The sequence below is a fragment of the Aptenodytes patagonicus genome, chromosome 6 (genome assembly GCF_965638725.1).
Source record: "Aptenodytes patagonicus chromosome 6, bAptPat1.pri.cur, whole genome shotgun sequence".
NCBI lineage: Eukaryota > Metazoa > Chordata > Aves > Sphenisciformes > Spheniscidae > Aptenodytes > Aptenodytes patagonicus.
In genome coordinates this window covers 27,645,531-27,658,810 of record NC_134954.1, presented here as the reverse complement: position 1 = coordinate 27,658,810, position 13,280 = coordinate 27,645,531, and the positions used below count along the sequence as shown (strand labels likewise).

The 13,280-nt window shown below is 45.2% G+C and overlaps 1 protein-coding gene across 2 annotated transcripts in view; it reads left to right on the top strand.

Moving 5' to 3' along the window:
• MYO7B (myosin VIIB) overlaps positions 1-13,280 on the top strand; it is a 55,854-nt gene that overhangs the window by 6,505 nt on the left and 36,069 nt on the right. The window contains exons 5-16 of one of the 2 annotated variants that reach the window (XM_076341650.1): positions 334-518; positions 1,367-1,488; positions 2,181-2,323; positions 2,415-2,528; positions 4,219-4,372; positions 5,335-5,411; positions 5,736-5,855; positions 6,080-6,222; positions 7,527-7,737; positions 10,456-10,591; positions 10,819-10,979; positions 12,039-12,089. In XM_076341650.1, the coding sequence (XP_076197765.1) occupies positions 334-518; positions 1,367-1,488; positions 2,181-2,323; positions 2,415-2,528; positions 4,219-4,372; positions 5,335-5,411; positions 5,736-5,855; positions 6,080-6,222; positions 7,527-7,737; positions 10,456-10,591; positions 10,819-10,979; positions 12,039-12,089 (1,617 nt within the window). The remainder of the gene's footprint in view (positions 1-333; positions 519-1,366; positions 1,489-2,180; positions 2,324-2,414; positions 2,529-4,218; positions 4,373-5,334; positions 5,412-5,735; positions 5,856-6,079; positions 6,223-7,526; positions 7,738-10,455; positions 10,592-10,818; positions 10,980-12,038; positions 12,090-13,280) is intronic. The other variant, XM_076341649.1, reaches the window with a different exon arrangement.

The following is a 13,280-nucleotide window of genomic DNA, read 5'->3' as shown; positions in this document are numbered from 1 at the left end:
GCTTAACAAAACACTACAAAACAGCTTATGATAACACACAAAAAGGCCAGATCAAATTGGACTTTCTTGTGCTTTAGCTTGAGACAGTGAACTGAGCTGTGATTTGGCAAGAAGATTATAGCTAGCATTCTTCCTTTTGCAAAAACCTCCAGATCCTGGGATATATAATAGCAGCTTATAGTGAGGAACCAGTCTCTCAGCCTCACCTAAGTGCTGCTATGGATCTCCCAGGCTTCCCTCCTGCCTCTGTTTAGATTTATACTGCAAGTGGCTTTGGTTGTATTCTTGTTTGCAGGTTTGCTGCAAGAGGTAACGCTCATAACTGTTTTCCAGACTTACACAGGATCAATCTTGGTAGCAGTGAATCCATACCAGCTGCTGCCCCTCTACACAGTCGATCAGATCAGACTGTACTGTAACAAGAGGATTGGAGAGCTACCACCTCATGTCTTCGCCATTGCAGACAACTGTTATTTCAATATGAAGAGGAATAAGAGAGACCAGTGCTGTGTGATCAGGTGACTGGACTCAGAGAGGATGAGTAGCAGAAACCAAGTCTGGCATGTTTTTGGGGCACTTTTGTGGACACAGGAGACCTTCCAAATGGAAGGGCACAGATAAGACTAGAGACAACAGGAAGGAAATATTTTCTTCCCTGCTACTTCATTTTTATTTAGGGCTGCAAAAGGTAGAACATAAGCAAGGGATTTCTGAAATCCATTGTTTTCGCCCAGAATCTTTGAATGTGGTGATACATTCTGCACATGGTCACTACATACAGAAACATAAAATATAAGCCTGTGTTATGTAAGGCTATCTTTTACCTTGGGGACATGATACTTATGTTACATGTATTTTCTGAGAATAGAGATTTCCTGGAGAGAAACAACCTCTGCTAACCTGAAGATGGAAGGAAGCTTTCCTCATCCTATAAACACATAACATGTATCTATTTTCTGTTAATCATCAGTGTGAAGAACCAGATAGTCTCATTGCAGTAATATCTGATTACAGCTGAGGCAACTCAGTTGATATGCTAAGACTAGCATTGAAAATCTGATAATGCATTAAAGAAGAAAAGCAAGTGGTCATTTAATTTGCACCGGTACAGAATGTCTTCCATGGATTTGCTTTTTTTTAATCAGTGCGAGAATTTAGTCCTCAGCCTAAGTCTAAAAAACAACTTAAATTTTAGCAGATAAGATGATGAAAGACTAAAATTCTCCAGCCCTCCATGAAAGACAGTCTGATCTGCCATTCACAGGGTAAATATAAGTGGGATTTTTTTTTACCTTGGTCTGCCATTTTGCCACCCTAAACAAAAAAGAAGAAAGGAAACCTGTAATGATCTTGTTTCTTACTGCAGTGGAGAATCTGGAGCTGGGAAGACTGAAAGCACAAAGCTAATACTACAGTTTTTGGCAGCTGTCAGCGGCCAGCATTCCTGGATAGAGCAGCAAATCCTAGAGGCCAACCCCATTCTGGAAGGTGGGTTATTTAGCAAACATGCCTGATTTACCACCTTTATCTTCGGATTTTTGTATCAGGATAAAAAATTCAGAAACAGATCTTTGAACCATTGTATTTGTATAACTGCTAAAACCCCTGAAACACTGGTGATGCAGGGTAGAAGTTCTCTATACTTTTCTGCCATGTCCCCATGAAGTCCACAGCAACTCCCACGCTGTAGGAGGAGGTGCCACTATAGTATGTAACCCAGAACTGCTGGCAGCACAAGAGTCCTTGGGAATGCAGAGCCCAAGGTAAAGACCTGTTCTAGCATTTATGCTAGATAGTGGCAAAGTGACTGGCCAATCATGGGTGTATCTATAGGGGAGCTCCCTGAGACACCCATCTTTCTCTGTAGAGGGATCAAATGTGTTCCCAGTAAGTCCTTCTGGAGGTCTTCAGACTTGCCCAGCTCTCTTGGCTGGCCAGATATAGGCCACATTTGGATCATTTGAATATGTCTTTTAGGACCCAATTATCTGAATGCACAGTATGCCTGCCTTTCTCTTTAGGAGGCAGCCTGAGACCAGACATTCTTCAGTGCCTGTCAGCACTGTCATTCGGAACACAATGTGTAAAATACTAGCAGCAAAAAAGAAGGGCATAAAAAATAGACTTGATGTTCATTAACTGCAATAATCCAGATACTATCTCTGTCCCTTGCCCATCAGCTTTTGGAAATGCCAAGACAATTCGAAATGACAATTCAAGCCGCTTCGGGAAATACATTGATATTCACTTCAACCAAAATGGTGTGATAGAAGGAGCCCGGATAGAACAGTTTCTTCTGGAGAAGTCCCGGGTTTGCCGGCAGGTGAGGGCACTGGCAGATGTACATTCTGCTGGCTCCTGTGTTACAAGCTTGTGCTGACAAGGCTGTCCATTGGCCTATTTCTTTCTTTTAGGCTCCAGAGGAGAGGAACTATCACATCTTCTACTGCATGCTAATGGGGATGAATACAGAGCAGAAAAAGATGCTGAATCTGGGCACTGCTTCAGAGTACACTTATCTCACTATGGTAATAGTCTCTGCTTTCTTCTCCATTATCCCTCTGCCATTTGTTTCTCCCAGTGAGCAATTACAATCAATAGGAACTGCAGATGGGTAGTTACCAAATATGAACAGTCCTTTCCTTAGAGTACCAGAAGCAGTAACACCAAAAGTGCTGTGAGCCTCAGTTTCAGAGACTTATTGTAATGTCCACCAGTGGGAGGCAGCTTCTGGCAGTTCAAAGCTTTCTATCAAAGTCAGACTTAAGAAACATAAAGGACATCTTAAAGCAGGTGGGAAATATCCTCCACTTTCACAGGCACTCAGATTTCAGATGAATACAAGGGATCTCATACCAGGGAGAATACTAATCAGCTATGTATACCTTAGGGGAAAATGAATAAGCAGAAACAGTGCCAAGAATCCTAATCCTTATATCTGATAAATCTTATATACATAATGCAGGAAGCTGGCATTCAATCTAACTTCTAACAGCTGATGTTAATGTCCCTGTCTAGGTTTATGTTGCCACTCCAGTGGCAGGAGTGGGATGTCCATAGGTGAGATTTTTGAAAATAGCTAATTGGTTGGTTTAGGGCATGAAAGCCATCATGAAATTCCTGTTCTTTAGCCTGTGCAGATACCTCATATTAAATATGTCAGCTGGTTTGATTTGGGTTGTTCTACAGCCGTGGAAAAAATGGGTCTAAGTCCTGCCTCTGATGAAGTTAATGGGAGCTGGGCATCTAGTTTCAGAGGAAATTAAATCAAGCCTATAAAGCTGTTTCTGGAGTCTCAAAAGCAAAATCATTCAAGTTGCTGGAGATTTTTTCAAATGTAATGTTTTCAAAATAGCAGTGATCTTGCAGCAAGAGCTGATGAGTGCAATTCACACATTGGCCATTCCATAAAATAGTCTGAAGTTCCCTGGGTCAGCAGTAGGGCAGTATAATACAGAGATAGGAGGATTAGATTAAAGGAGATCATAACCATGGTTTTGTTCAGGTCACTGTTGGCACAAGCTGGCATGTTTACATGCTGTAAACTGAAATGTCTAGGAATACTTCACTTTTGTAATCATCACACTATATTGTCAGTAATAGCAGGGATAAAAAAGACATTTTCCCATCTCCATTAGGGTTGAAAATAGTTTCTATCAGGAGCAGCATCCTAGGACCCGCTGTGCAGGCTTTGTTGAAGGTTCTTCTGATGCTGCCTTGGATGCTTCCATCTGCCTTCCACTAGAACCTAATATTCTTATTTTGAGATTTGCCTTCTAGTACTGATCCAATCCTACTTGCTTTGATTTGGGATTAGGGCTTTTAACTGTCCATTGACAGGGCAGAGAGAGGAAACAAAAGAAACAGGCATGGCCTTGTAAGTGTAGGTAACCTTGTCAAAATTTCCTGTCCTTCTATGCTCCAGAGCAGCCTTCCCCTCAGCTTTTCCTTTTGGCTTCCCCAGTATTCAGTCTAGCCCTGGAGAAATGCATTATTTAGCCCTCTGCTAATGCGTTCTTCTTGAGAGTAGAGATGAGGGAAGAAACAACCATGGGAGGAGCATATAGAATGTCTAAATAGGTTTTTTCCTTGCATCTTGTGGCAAGTGGCTCACAGGGTATCCACATTGTGTACAAGGGTTTGTCAGCCTGTAGGTGCTTTCTTCCTTGTATGGGTACTGGGATGTTTTTCCTTACCTGTGGGTGTGGTGTCTTGCAGGGCAACTGCATGTCCTGCGACGGCCGGAATGATGCAAAGGATTATGCTCACATCCGCTCGGCTATGAAGATCCTTATGTTCTCAGATTCTGAGCACTGGGACATCAGCAAGCTGCTGGCTGCGATCCTGCACCTGGGGAATGTAGAGTTTGAAGGTAAACTCAGCATTGTCTGTGCTTGGCCTTTCTTCAGACTCAATGGTAAAGGCCTAAAGGTGCTGCCTGCTTCCATCTGTAAAGATTAGGTTGTGCTTCTCTGCCCTGTATAAACAGGTGAACAGGGTTGGAAGGGCAGGCAGATAAGCACCACGAAATTCTGATTTGTGACTCCACTGCCTAGTGTTTTGAAAAACATCATCTTATTATTATTTTTGTCACTCCCTCAGGTTTCCATGGTCATAAATAGGCTCTTATCACACAAACTGAAACAACAGATAATATAATGCCATATTACGTTTGCTAATTGTTGTGGTACACAAGCTAGAGGACACAGGAGCAGCTGAGTGATGTTTGCTGTGGAGATGATAGCAGTCATTCTCCTGGTTAGGTTTGGTGAACACTCACCTGCATAAGTGCACTTCTAGTATGGCACAGGCACAGTGTGAGACACCCACCAGTGGGATGCCAGAAGCTCTCACATTTTAGAAAAGGAATCCTTCTCACTTTGTGATACAGAGGGCCCAATACAGTGATGCCAGCTGGATTCTTTGGAGTAATGCTGGCTGCTAAAATGTGGGATTTCCCTCATTTCCTTTCTTTGTCTAGATTTCCCACAAGCCAGATACATGGAAAGAAATATTTTCAGAAACACATTTTCTGAAGTCAGATACCACTTCCCCAGATCCCCAGTAGCTACTATTTAAAATGCATAACCTTGTCAGTTTTGCTGCTGTTTTTAGCCTGATGTTCTGGAGTTGTGAGGGCCCTATACATCCCAGGATCCCTGGGTGAAATTAGGATGCTCCTTAGTAAAAGCATCAAACCCGGGAGTTTCCAAAGAGAACTTACTGCCTTGCCACATTCCCAGAGCTACAGGGTTACAGAAATACGGCTGCAATAACAGCCCCCCACCATAGCGGAAATGATTCACCCTGAGATTGACTGTTTCCTCATTGTAGCGGCTGTGTACGACAACTTGGACTGCTCTGATGTGATGGACTCACCACACTTTTCAATCGCAACCAAATTGCTTGAGGTAATGGAGTCTCATCTTCTCCTTCTAGTTCTCTCCTTCACCCTTGCTCCCTGAGCACACTGACAAAGCATGTCTCTGTGGAGTGTTTATGTATGCACATGTATATGTATGCACATATAATGGGCACGTCCCCTTCTTCCTGCTGATACTCAAGTGATGCTGTTGCAGATGTCTTTCTGAGCTAGGAGATCTTTAACTCGGACAGCAGGCCACCAGTGAATGCTGCTGGACAGGCAGTTTGTCATGGCCCTCTTCCTGAGACAGACTTTGCTAGATCTCCTTTATCCACCTGGAATGACAAGGTTGCCATGATTGTTCCTCCAGGTGGACTCCAGTGAACTCCAGAACAGCCTCACAAACCTCTCCATCATTGTCCGAGGAGAAAGTGTGTCTAGGCCTCTGAACATAGTTCAAGCTGCAGATGGGAGGGATGCCTTTGTGAAGGTACTGGTGCTTACATCTTCTCTGTTTAAAGATTGGGGATGCTTTCAGAGCTGTCTGTCTTACTGGTTGAGGAGCCTTAGGTGGCAAACATTCACCCAGAGATCTCCGGTCCCTTGTAGTTTTCAGGCATAGTTTGACAGCATTGTAGCAGCATGATAGCAAGCAGTAAGCTATGTCCAAAGACTGTAATGACGGGCTCTAATTCCTCTTCAATTTTTTCTCAGGGTATATATGGACGGATATTCCTGTGGATAGTGAACAAGATCAACTCAGCCATTTTCAACCCAGCTTCTCAGAAGCCTAAAGACAGACGTCAGTCTATTGGGCTGTTGGACATTTTTGGGTTTGAAAACTTCAGCAACAACAGGTAGGAGGCTCTAGATTCATTTCCACTGGGAAGCTGAAAAGCAGCTGATGTAAAGGGAAAGAATGAAAAAACAGACAGACACACGCTTTTTCATTATCATCCTGATTCTCAGAAAAGCAGTGAAATTTCCATCACTGAATTTTCTCAATGATGATAATGCACAGATTCCGTTTTTCTTCAGTCTTGGTCATATTCCTGCCTCCTTCCCCAACCTTCATTTTGGTGCAGCCATTGCACATGTCTATTCCAAAACCTCAGGAATTTTCTCAGAGGAGATGGCTATGAAGCTGCTATGAGCAGGCAGCCACTATGTGAGGATGTAGTATGTCACCATGTCTCTGTACCAAACTTTCTTGTTCCATAGCATTTTTACAATGTCTCTTTGGATACATTTTGCATATAGTACAAAGGAGGCCGTGTTGTGTTTCCCATTTCAGCTCATGCTTCCATCTTGCTCAGTGTTCTCCCGTCCCTTTTTTGGGGCTGCTTCATTTCTCTACTCTTAAGGACAGGTCAGCAAAACACCTGGTCAGTATACCATTGTCCCACTGCTACCTCTCCTACTAGTGGTTTCAGTTCCAAAGCACCATTTCTGTTTGCCCTTCTCTATGGGGGCAGCAATTCTCTCAGTTGTATGGTACCATATCATCAGTACTCCACAAACCATCAGCATACATTCTGCAGTCTTTTCCAATCCATTTCAACTGATGCATCTTGCTTGCTTTCAACAAGATAATATTCCTCACTGACTTTTGGAACATGGTCTAGGATCTTTTCAGCCCATCTTTGCTCTTTTGTGTTCTCTCCTGTAATTTTATGCTATTCCCAAAGGCTGCAATCCACAAGGGGCCTCACTGTGGTGAGCGTTCCACAGGCACACACAGTGTGCCACAGCAATGACCAGGTAATGAAACTCAGGTGCAGCATTAAGGAGTAACCAACAAAAGAAGTGGTAGTGCCAGTGCAAGTAAAAACACATCACACACTCATACAGTCAAGCTATTTTCACAGTTATATGTTCCCCTTTATCTGTAGAGTTTCTTGAAACACATACAAGATCTTTCCTTGCTTACTCAGCAACACTCAATTGTCAGTTGGCTCATTTCTGCTTATGTTTTTCATAGCAGAAGATGCATCCCTTATATTGCTAAGATTGACAACATGCAGTGGTGGTGATCATTAACACCGTGGAATATAGCAGTAGTATATCTGGATATGTATTTAATACAGAGAATAAACAAATACCATAGAGCAGTGCAGCACTGGCCAAGGATGACCATGGGTCCCCATCTTGTCCCCCCCAGCTTTGAGCAGCTCTGCATTAACATTGCCAATGAGCACCTTCAGCAGTTCTTCGTGCACCATGTCTTCAAGCTGGAGCAAGAGGAATACCTTGCGGAGCACATTGCCTGGAATAACATTGACTTCACTGATAACCGCCAGGCTCTGGAAGTCATTGCACTCAAGCCTATGAATATCATCTCCCTCATTGATGAAGAGAGCAAATTCCCAAAGGTAAATTTCTGGTTTCACTTGTAATGCCTGGCTTTGCACACAGCTCACAGGTAATGCTTGGCTTTACACACAGAAAAGTGCAAAAGTGTCTTTCGGATAGATTATGAGAGGCAATGTCTTCTCCCCGTAGATGTTTCTCTTAAATTAGCTCACTGTACAAATGCTCACTCTCTGCTGGTACGTGCTCTTCCTGCTACCTTGCTGTTGAAACTCTTACAGCTGTTCCAGACAGAGAAGGAAGGAGTCCGGATCATTTTACAAGGGCTTCTTAGGAAATCTTTGAATTTGCATATTGTTTGAGTATTGTTCTGCTGTTGGTCTGGGCTGCAGCTTGCTCTTTCTTCTCCTGGATGACAGACCTAGTTGAGCAATGTCACCATTGTGAGGAACTGTAGGGGAACTATAGGCCTGTCACTTCGGTGCCGGGGAAGGTTATCGAGCAGATCATCCTGAGTGCCATCACACGGCACGTACAGGACAACCAGGTGATCAGGCCCAGTCAGCATGGGTTTATGAAAGGCAGGTCCTGCTTGACTAATATGATCTCCTTCTGTGACAAGGTGGCTCGCTTAGTGGATGAGGGAAAGGCTGTGGATGTTCTCTACCTAGACTTTAGTAAAGCCTTTGACACCATTTCCCACAGCATTCTCCTGCAGAAACTGGCTGCTCATGGCTTGGACGGGCGTACTCTTTGCTGGGTAAAAAACTGGCTGGACGGGCGGGCCCAAAGGGTTGTGGTGAATGGAGTTAAATCTAGTTGGCGGCCGGTCACAAGTGGTGTCCCCCAGGGCTCAGTATTGGGGCCAGTTCTGTTCAATATCTTTACCAATGATCTGGACGAGGGGATCGAGTGCACCCTCAGTAAGTTTGCAGACGACACCAAGTCAGGTGGGAGTGTTGATCTGCTCGAGGGTAGGAAGGCTCTGCAGAAGTATCTGGACAGGCTGGATCGATGGGCTGAGGCCAATTGTATGAGGTTCAACAAGGCCAAGTGCTGGGTTCTACACTTGGGTCACAACAACCCCATGCAGCGCTACAGGCTTGGGGAAGAGTGGCTGGAAAGCTGCCTGGCAGAAATAGACCTGGGGGTGCTGGTTGACAGCCAGCTGAACATGAGCCAGCAGTGTGCCCAGGTGGCCAAGAAGGCCAATGGCATCCTGGCCTGTATCAGCAGTAGTGTGGCCAGCAGGACTAGGGAAGTGATCGTCCCCCTGTACTCGGCACTGGTGAGGCTGCACCTCGAATACTGTGTTCAGTTTTGGGCCCCTCACTACAAGAAGGACATTGAGGTGCTGGAGCGTGTCCAGAGAAGGGCAATGAGGCTGGTGAAGGGTCTGGAGAACAAGTCTTATGAGGAGCAGCTGAGGGAACTGGGGTTGTTTAGCCTGGAGAAAAGGAGGCTCAGGGGAGGCCTTATCGCTCTCTGCAACTACCTGAAAGGAGGTTGTAGCAAGGTGGGTGTCGGTCTCTTCTCCCAAGTAACTAGCGATACCCAAGTAACGAGCGATAGGACAAGAGGAAATGGCCTCAAGTTGCGCCAGGGGAGGTTTAGATTGGATATTAGGAAAAATGTCTTCACCGAAAGGGTTGCCAAGCTTTGGAACAGGCTGCCCAGGGAAGTGGTTGAGTCACCATCCCTGGAGGTATTTAAAAGACATGTAGATGTGGCGCTTAGGGACATGGTTTAGTGGTGGACTTGGCATTGCTAGGTTTACGGTTGGACTTGATCTTAAAGCTCTTTTCCAACCTAAATGATTCTATGATTCTATGAAATGTTATTCTGCAAAGGCCAGGCATCTCAAACAGGAGAGCAGAGATGAAAGTAGCATCTGATTTCAGACATCCCTGCAGAGCATTTTCATAGTCTCCAGAGCATGGTGAGGCTAAGCAGGAGTACCGATGCAGGAATCAGATGGCAATGTGGGCTTGTCCAGAAGAGCAAGCCCCTGCCTCAGCTCATTTGTAGTCCTCGGGTAACAATTTGAGAGGATCATGTACAGGCAGACAGCTTTCCCCTTTCTTCCCTAAGAAGAGGGTGTTCCTGCAGTCAGGACAAGAAAGCATCTCTTCTATGATTCCCAGAGCACATGACTTCTCAGACAGCACAGCACTCACTACCCCTAGCATGGGCCAGCGAGCAGAGCTAGCCTCACATGCACCACGAGGGAATGAGATTGTGATGGCACCCCTTGAAGAGAAGCACACAGATGACTGCCTTGCCTGTGGAAGTCACGATCTGGGAATGCTGACTGGTATTTGCTCAGGGCAGCCTTCTTCCAGGGATCTCTGAGTCTTGCACCAGTTGGGGAGTAAAAGAAGAACTGTGCCTGTCTGGGAGAAGGAGCATGCACCCCTTAGAGCATGACTGGGTAGGATGGCATGGGAAGGTTGGTGGGGAGCTCTGCTTGTGAGGTCCAAAGATTTGGGAAATTCTCAGCGCACCTGGTGATGTTAATAATGTTATGGGGGCTTGTGTACAGCCCTAAAATACCAGGCCTTACACTCTGGTGGTGTGTTCTGTCCTGATGCTTGAGAGGAAGGTCTGTGTAAAAGGGAAGACACTTCTGGCACTACCTTCCTCCAGATCTACTACACAAATAAGGGGCAGAATTCGAGCTTTTGTTATCTCTGAGCACCACTTCTATTTGTTCGCTGAGCATAGGCCAGTGCTGAGGGGAATCTGCTTAACTCTCCTTTTTTGCCTGTATTTGTTTCTAGGGCACAGATGCCACCATGCTCGTCAAAATCAATTCCCTCCATGGCAAAAGTAAAGTCTACATCCCACCTAAGAGTGTCCATGACACCAAGTTTGGCATCAACCATTTTGCTGGGGTTGTCTTTTATGAATCAAAAGGTGAGCCTCTCTCTTCTGGATACAGAGGGTGAAGAGAAGGGCATGACCTGCCCTGGATGTGTGGCACTCCAGGGTAGTGTTGATCTGAAGTCAGATCAGGAGGTCAGGAGGATTACTCTAACCTAATCTGCAAGTTACTGCAAAGGAAGTGGATTTTAGCTAGACAGAGCGGCGCTAGAGCCAGCAGGCTGCAGAGGTGACAAGCTGATTTTGTTTTCATCCTATAGATTTCCTGGAGAAAAATCGGGACACACTGAGTGCTAATGTAATGCAAGTGGTTCATTCCTCCAAAAACAAATTCCTGAGAGAGATTTTCCAGGTGGAAACGACTCCACCTAGTCTGGGACGTGGAACCATCCGGCATCTTGGAGCTGACAAGGCCTACAAGGTTGGCTTACTGGCACTGGATTGCAGAAACAACTCATTTCTCCTCCCTTCCATAAGGCTCTGGCTGTTCTTGACCTCCTCTTTCTTTTGCATAGTCTCTGCAAATCCCTATCCCTTTCATTCAACCCATTTCTGCAAAGGAGTCTGGAGGAGGAGTCAGGATCTGGTGTTCATGCTGTAAACAAGTGTAATGTCAGCCCTGTCTCCCAGGACTGCATCCCTGGATGTTCTGTATAGCCATGCCTGCAGGCTGTCACAGAAGCAGGAGTTGTGCTACCTCCCCACATGTTGTCATCAACTGGATGGGTTTGCTCTGTGTCTGCCTGGGCATCCATACTGCATCCACATTGCCAGGATGGGTGTAAATTAGTAGGAGGAAACTGTAGTTCAAAAGGTTCATTGGAATGGAACAAGGCACCAACAAGAAACCCCTCTGCAAAGCCAGTACCTGTTCAGAAGCCAGCAGCTAAACTGCTGCCATACTGCACATGTAGCCAGCCTGCTGGGAACGTAACACCAAGGGGTCTGACTGGGCAACTGGCAGGTGGGTCCTGGCCTTTTCGTTCTTGCAGAGGGCTGACAGGCTGGCACAAAGGAGCAAATGGCTGTGCTGTCACAGAAAGATACTCTGTCTCCTGCTCCCAGTGACACCTGTAGACACAGTCTCACTGCCCTGCATATTGCTGTAACTTTAGCTCTCCGTCCTGGCCCAGAGGCTTTGTGACAAAGATCATAATGGCTAATTATCACAGAATCATCTGTACCTAGTGGTGTGGAGAGTCTTGTCCTGTGCCTAGTGAAAATGAGGTTGTAAAGCACAGTGGACTGGAAACAGCGTGGGGCAGAGTTCAAGTTCTCTGCCCTGCTGCAACTTTCACATACCCTGATTTCTGAGCATTTAACTATGCAGCGTCAACATTGTGTGAAGGGACTTTTGCTTTAATGTTTATATCTTTGAGTTTTCCTGTCAGGGTACAGAACAAACAGTCAGCTTGCTATCTTACTTGTTATCTGTCTATTCTCCTGGCATTGTTTTCTGATCCTGTCCTTTCTTCCTCAGTCTTTATCCCAATGTGGCTTTCTGCTGTCCAGAACATCTGGCCATGGACAGGTAAACATCCTGGGGGAGAAGAATATCAGAAGTGGTACAAGCAGCAACAGAGAACTGGCTTAGCATCTCTTAAATACTATGAATACCTTCAGATTAAATACCAGACCTACATTGCTTTAATGCTCTAATGGTTTTTGTCTCTATAAATAAGGTTGTATTATTGAAAAAAACCCCTTTCCTTACATTTAGAAAGTACAGCAGCATGTCAAGAAAGGAGATACTAAATGTGGGCTACTGCCCATTTCAAAATGCACAGAAGATAGCTGAAATACCCTTACTAATTTCAAATAGGTTGAGCCACCATTGGGAAGCCTAAGATGCAGCCTACAGAAAAGAATAGTGAATGAAGTGCCAGAAAAAACTTGGCTGTCCTGAGGTCTCAGAGTTGCTCTCCTGACATACCGGGGAGAAAAGTCATCACCATCTCAACAACAAATTCAGCTTTATCAATGTTGTATGTGTGAGCTCATGAAGGCATGGGCTTCAGACTTGTGTGGCCATCCCACTGATTTACTGGTACAGCAGAAAGGCCTCTAAGATCTGGGAGTGCAAATTTCTTTTAACTGTTATACAGCTTAAACAGGTATAAGCTGTTATCATATCTGCTTCAAACAGATGCTTCCTAGCCTAAGATGCATCAGAGCTGCTGTGAGACATTCCCAGGAACTGTTTTCCAAAGGCATGAGTGTTTGGTCGCTGGAGGGCAGCGTTGCCCTGTAGCTAAAGCAGAAGGTGGCAACTTGAATGTTAAAAGGGGCTCTTTAAACGTAAGAACCAGCAGACTGAGGTACCGTAAAGACAAGGGGAGGGCAGCACCTTGCCCACACTTGCCTGCTGGGCCCTGAGCCTGTCCGCTGGCACGGTGGAGGCGCAGACACTGGCTGTTGCAGGTGGCTAACGACTATGGAAGTGAGGGGAACCGCTGGACTTTAAATTATTTACTTGGAAAAAAACCCAAAACACCCACAACCCACCAAAACCCCCAAAACAAACAAACCAGCTGTATTGTGCTGCAATGATTAGCTCCATGCCTGTATGTAAAAGGCCAGTGGAGTCCTTTTGTTACTTGGAATCTGCACTCTTGTCACCGTAATTTAATGTGCCCTTAAAACGTACAAGGAGGTAGAAGCCTAGGCCTATTGTGATGATCTGTGTGAAAAAGACATAGGTGGAACTGTGCTTTCAGAGAAG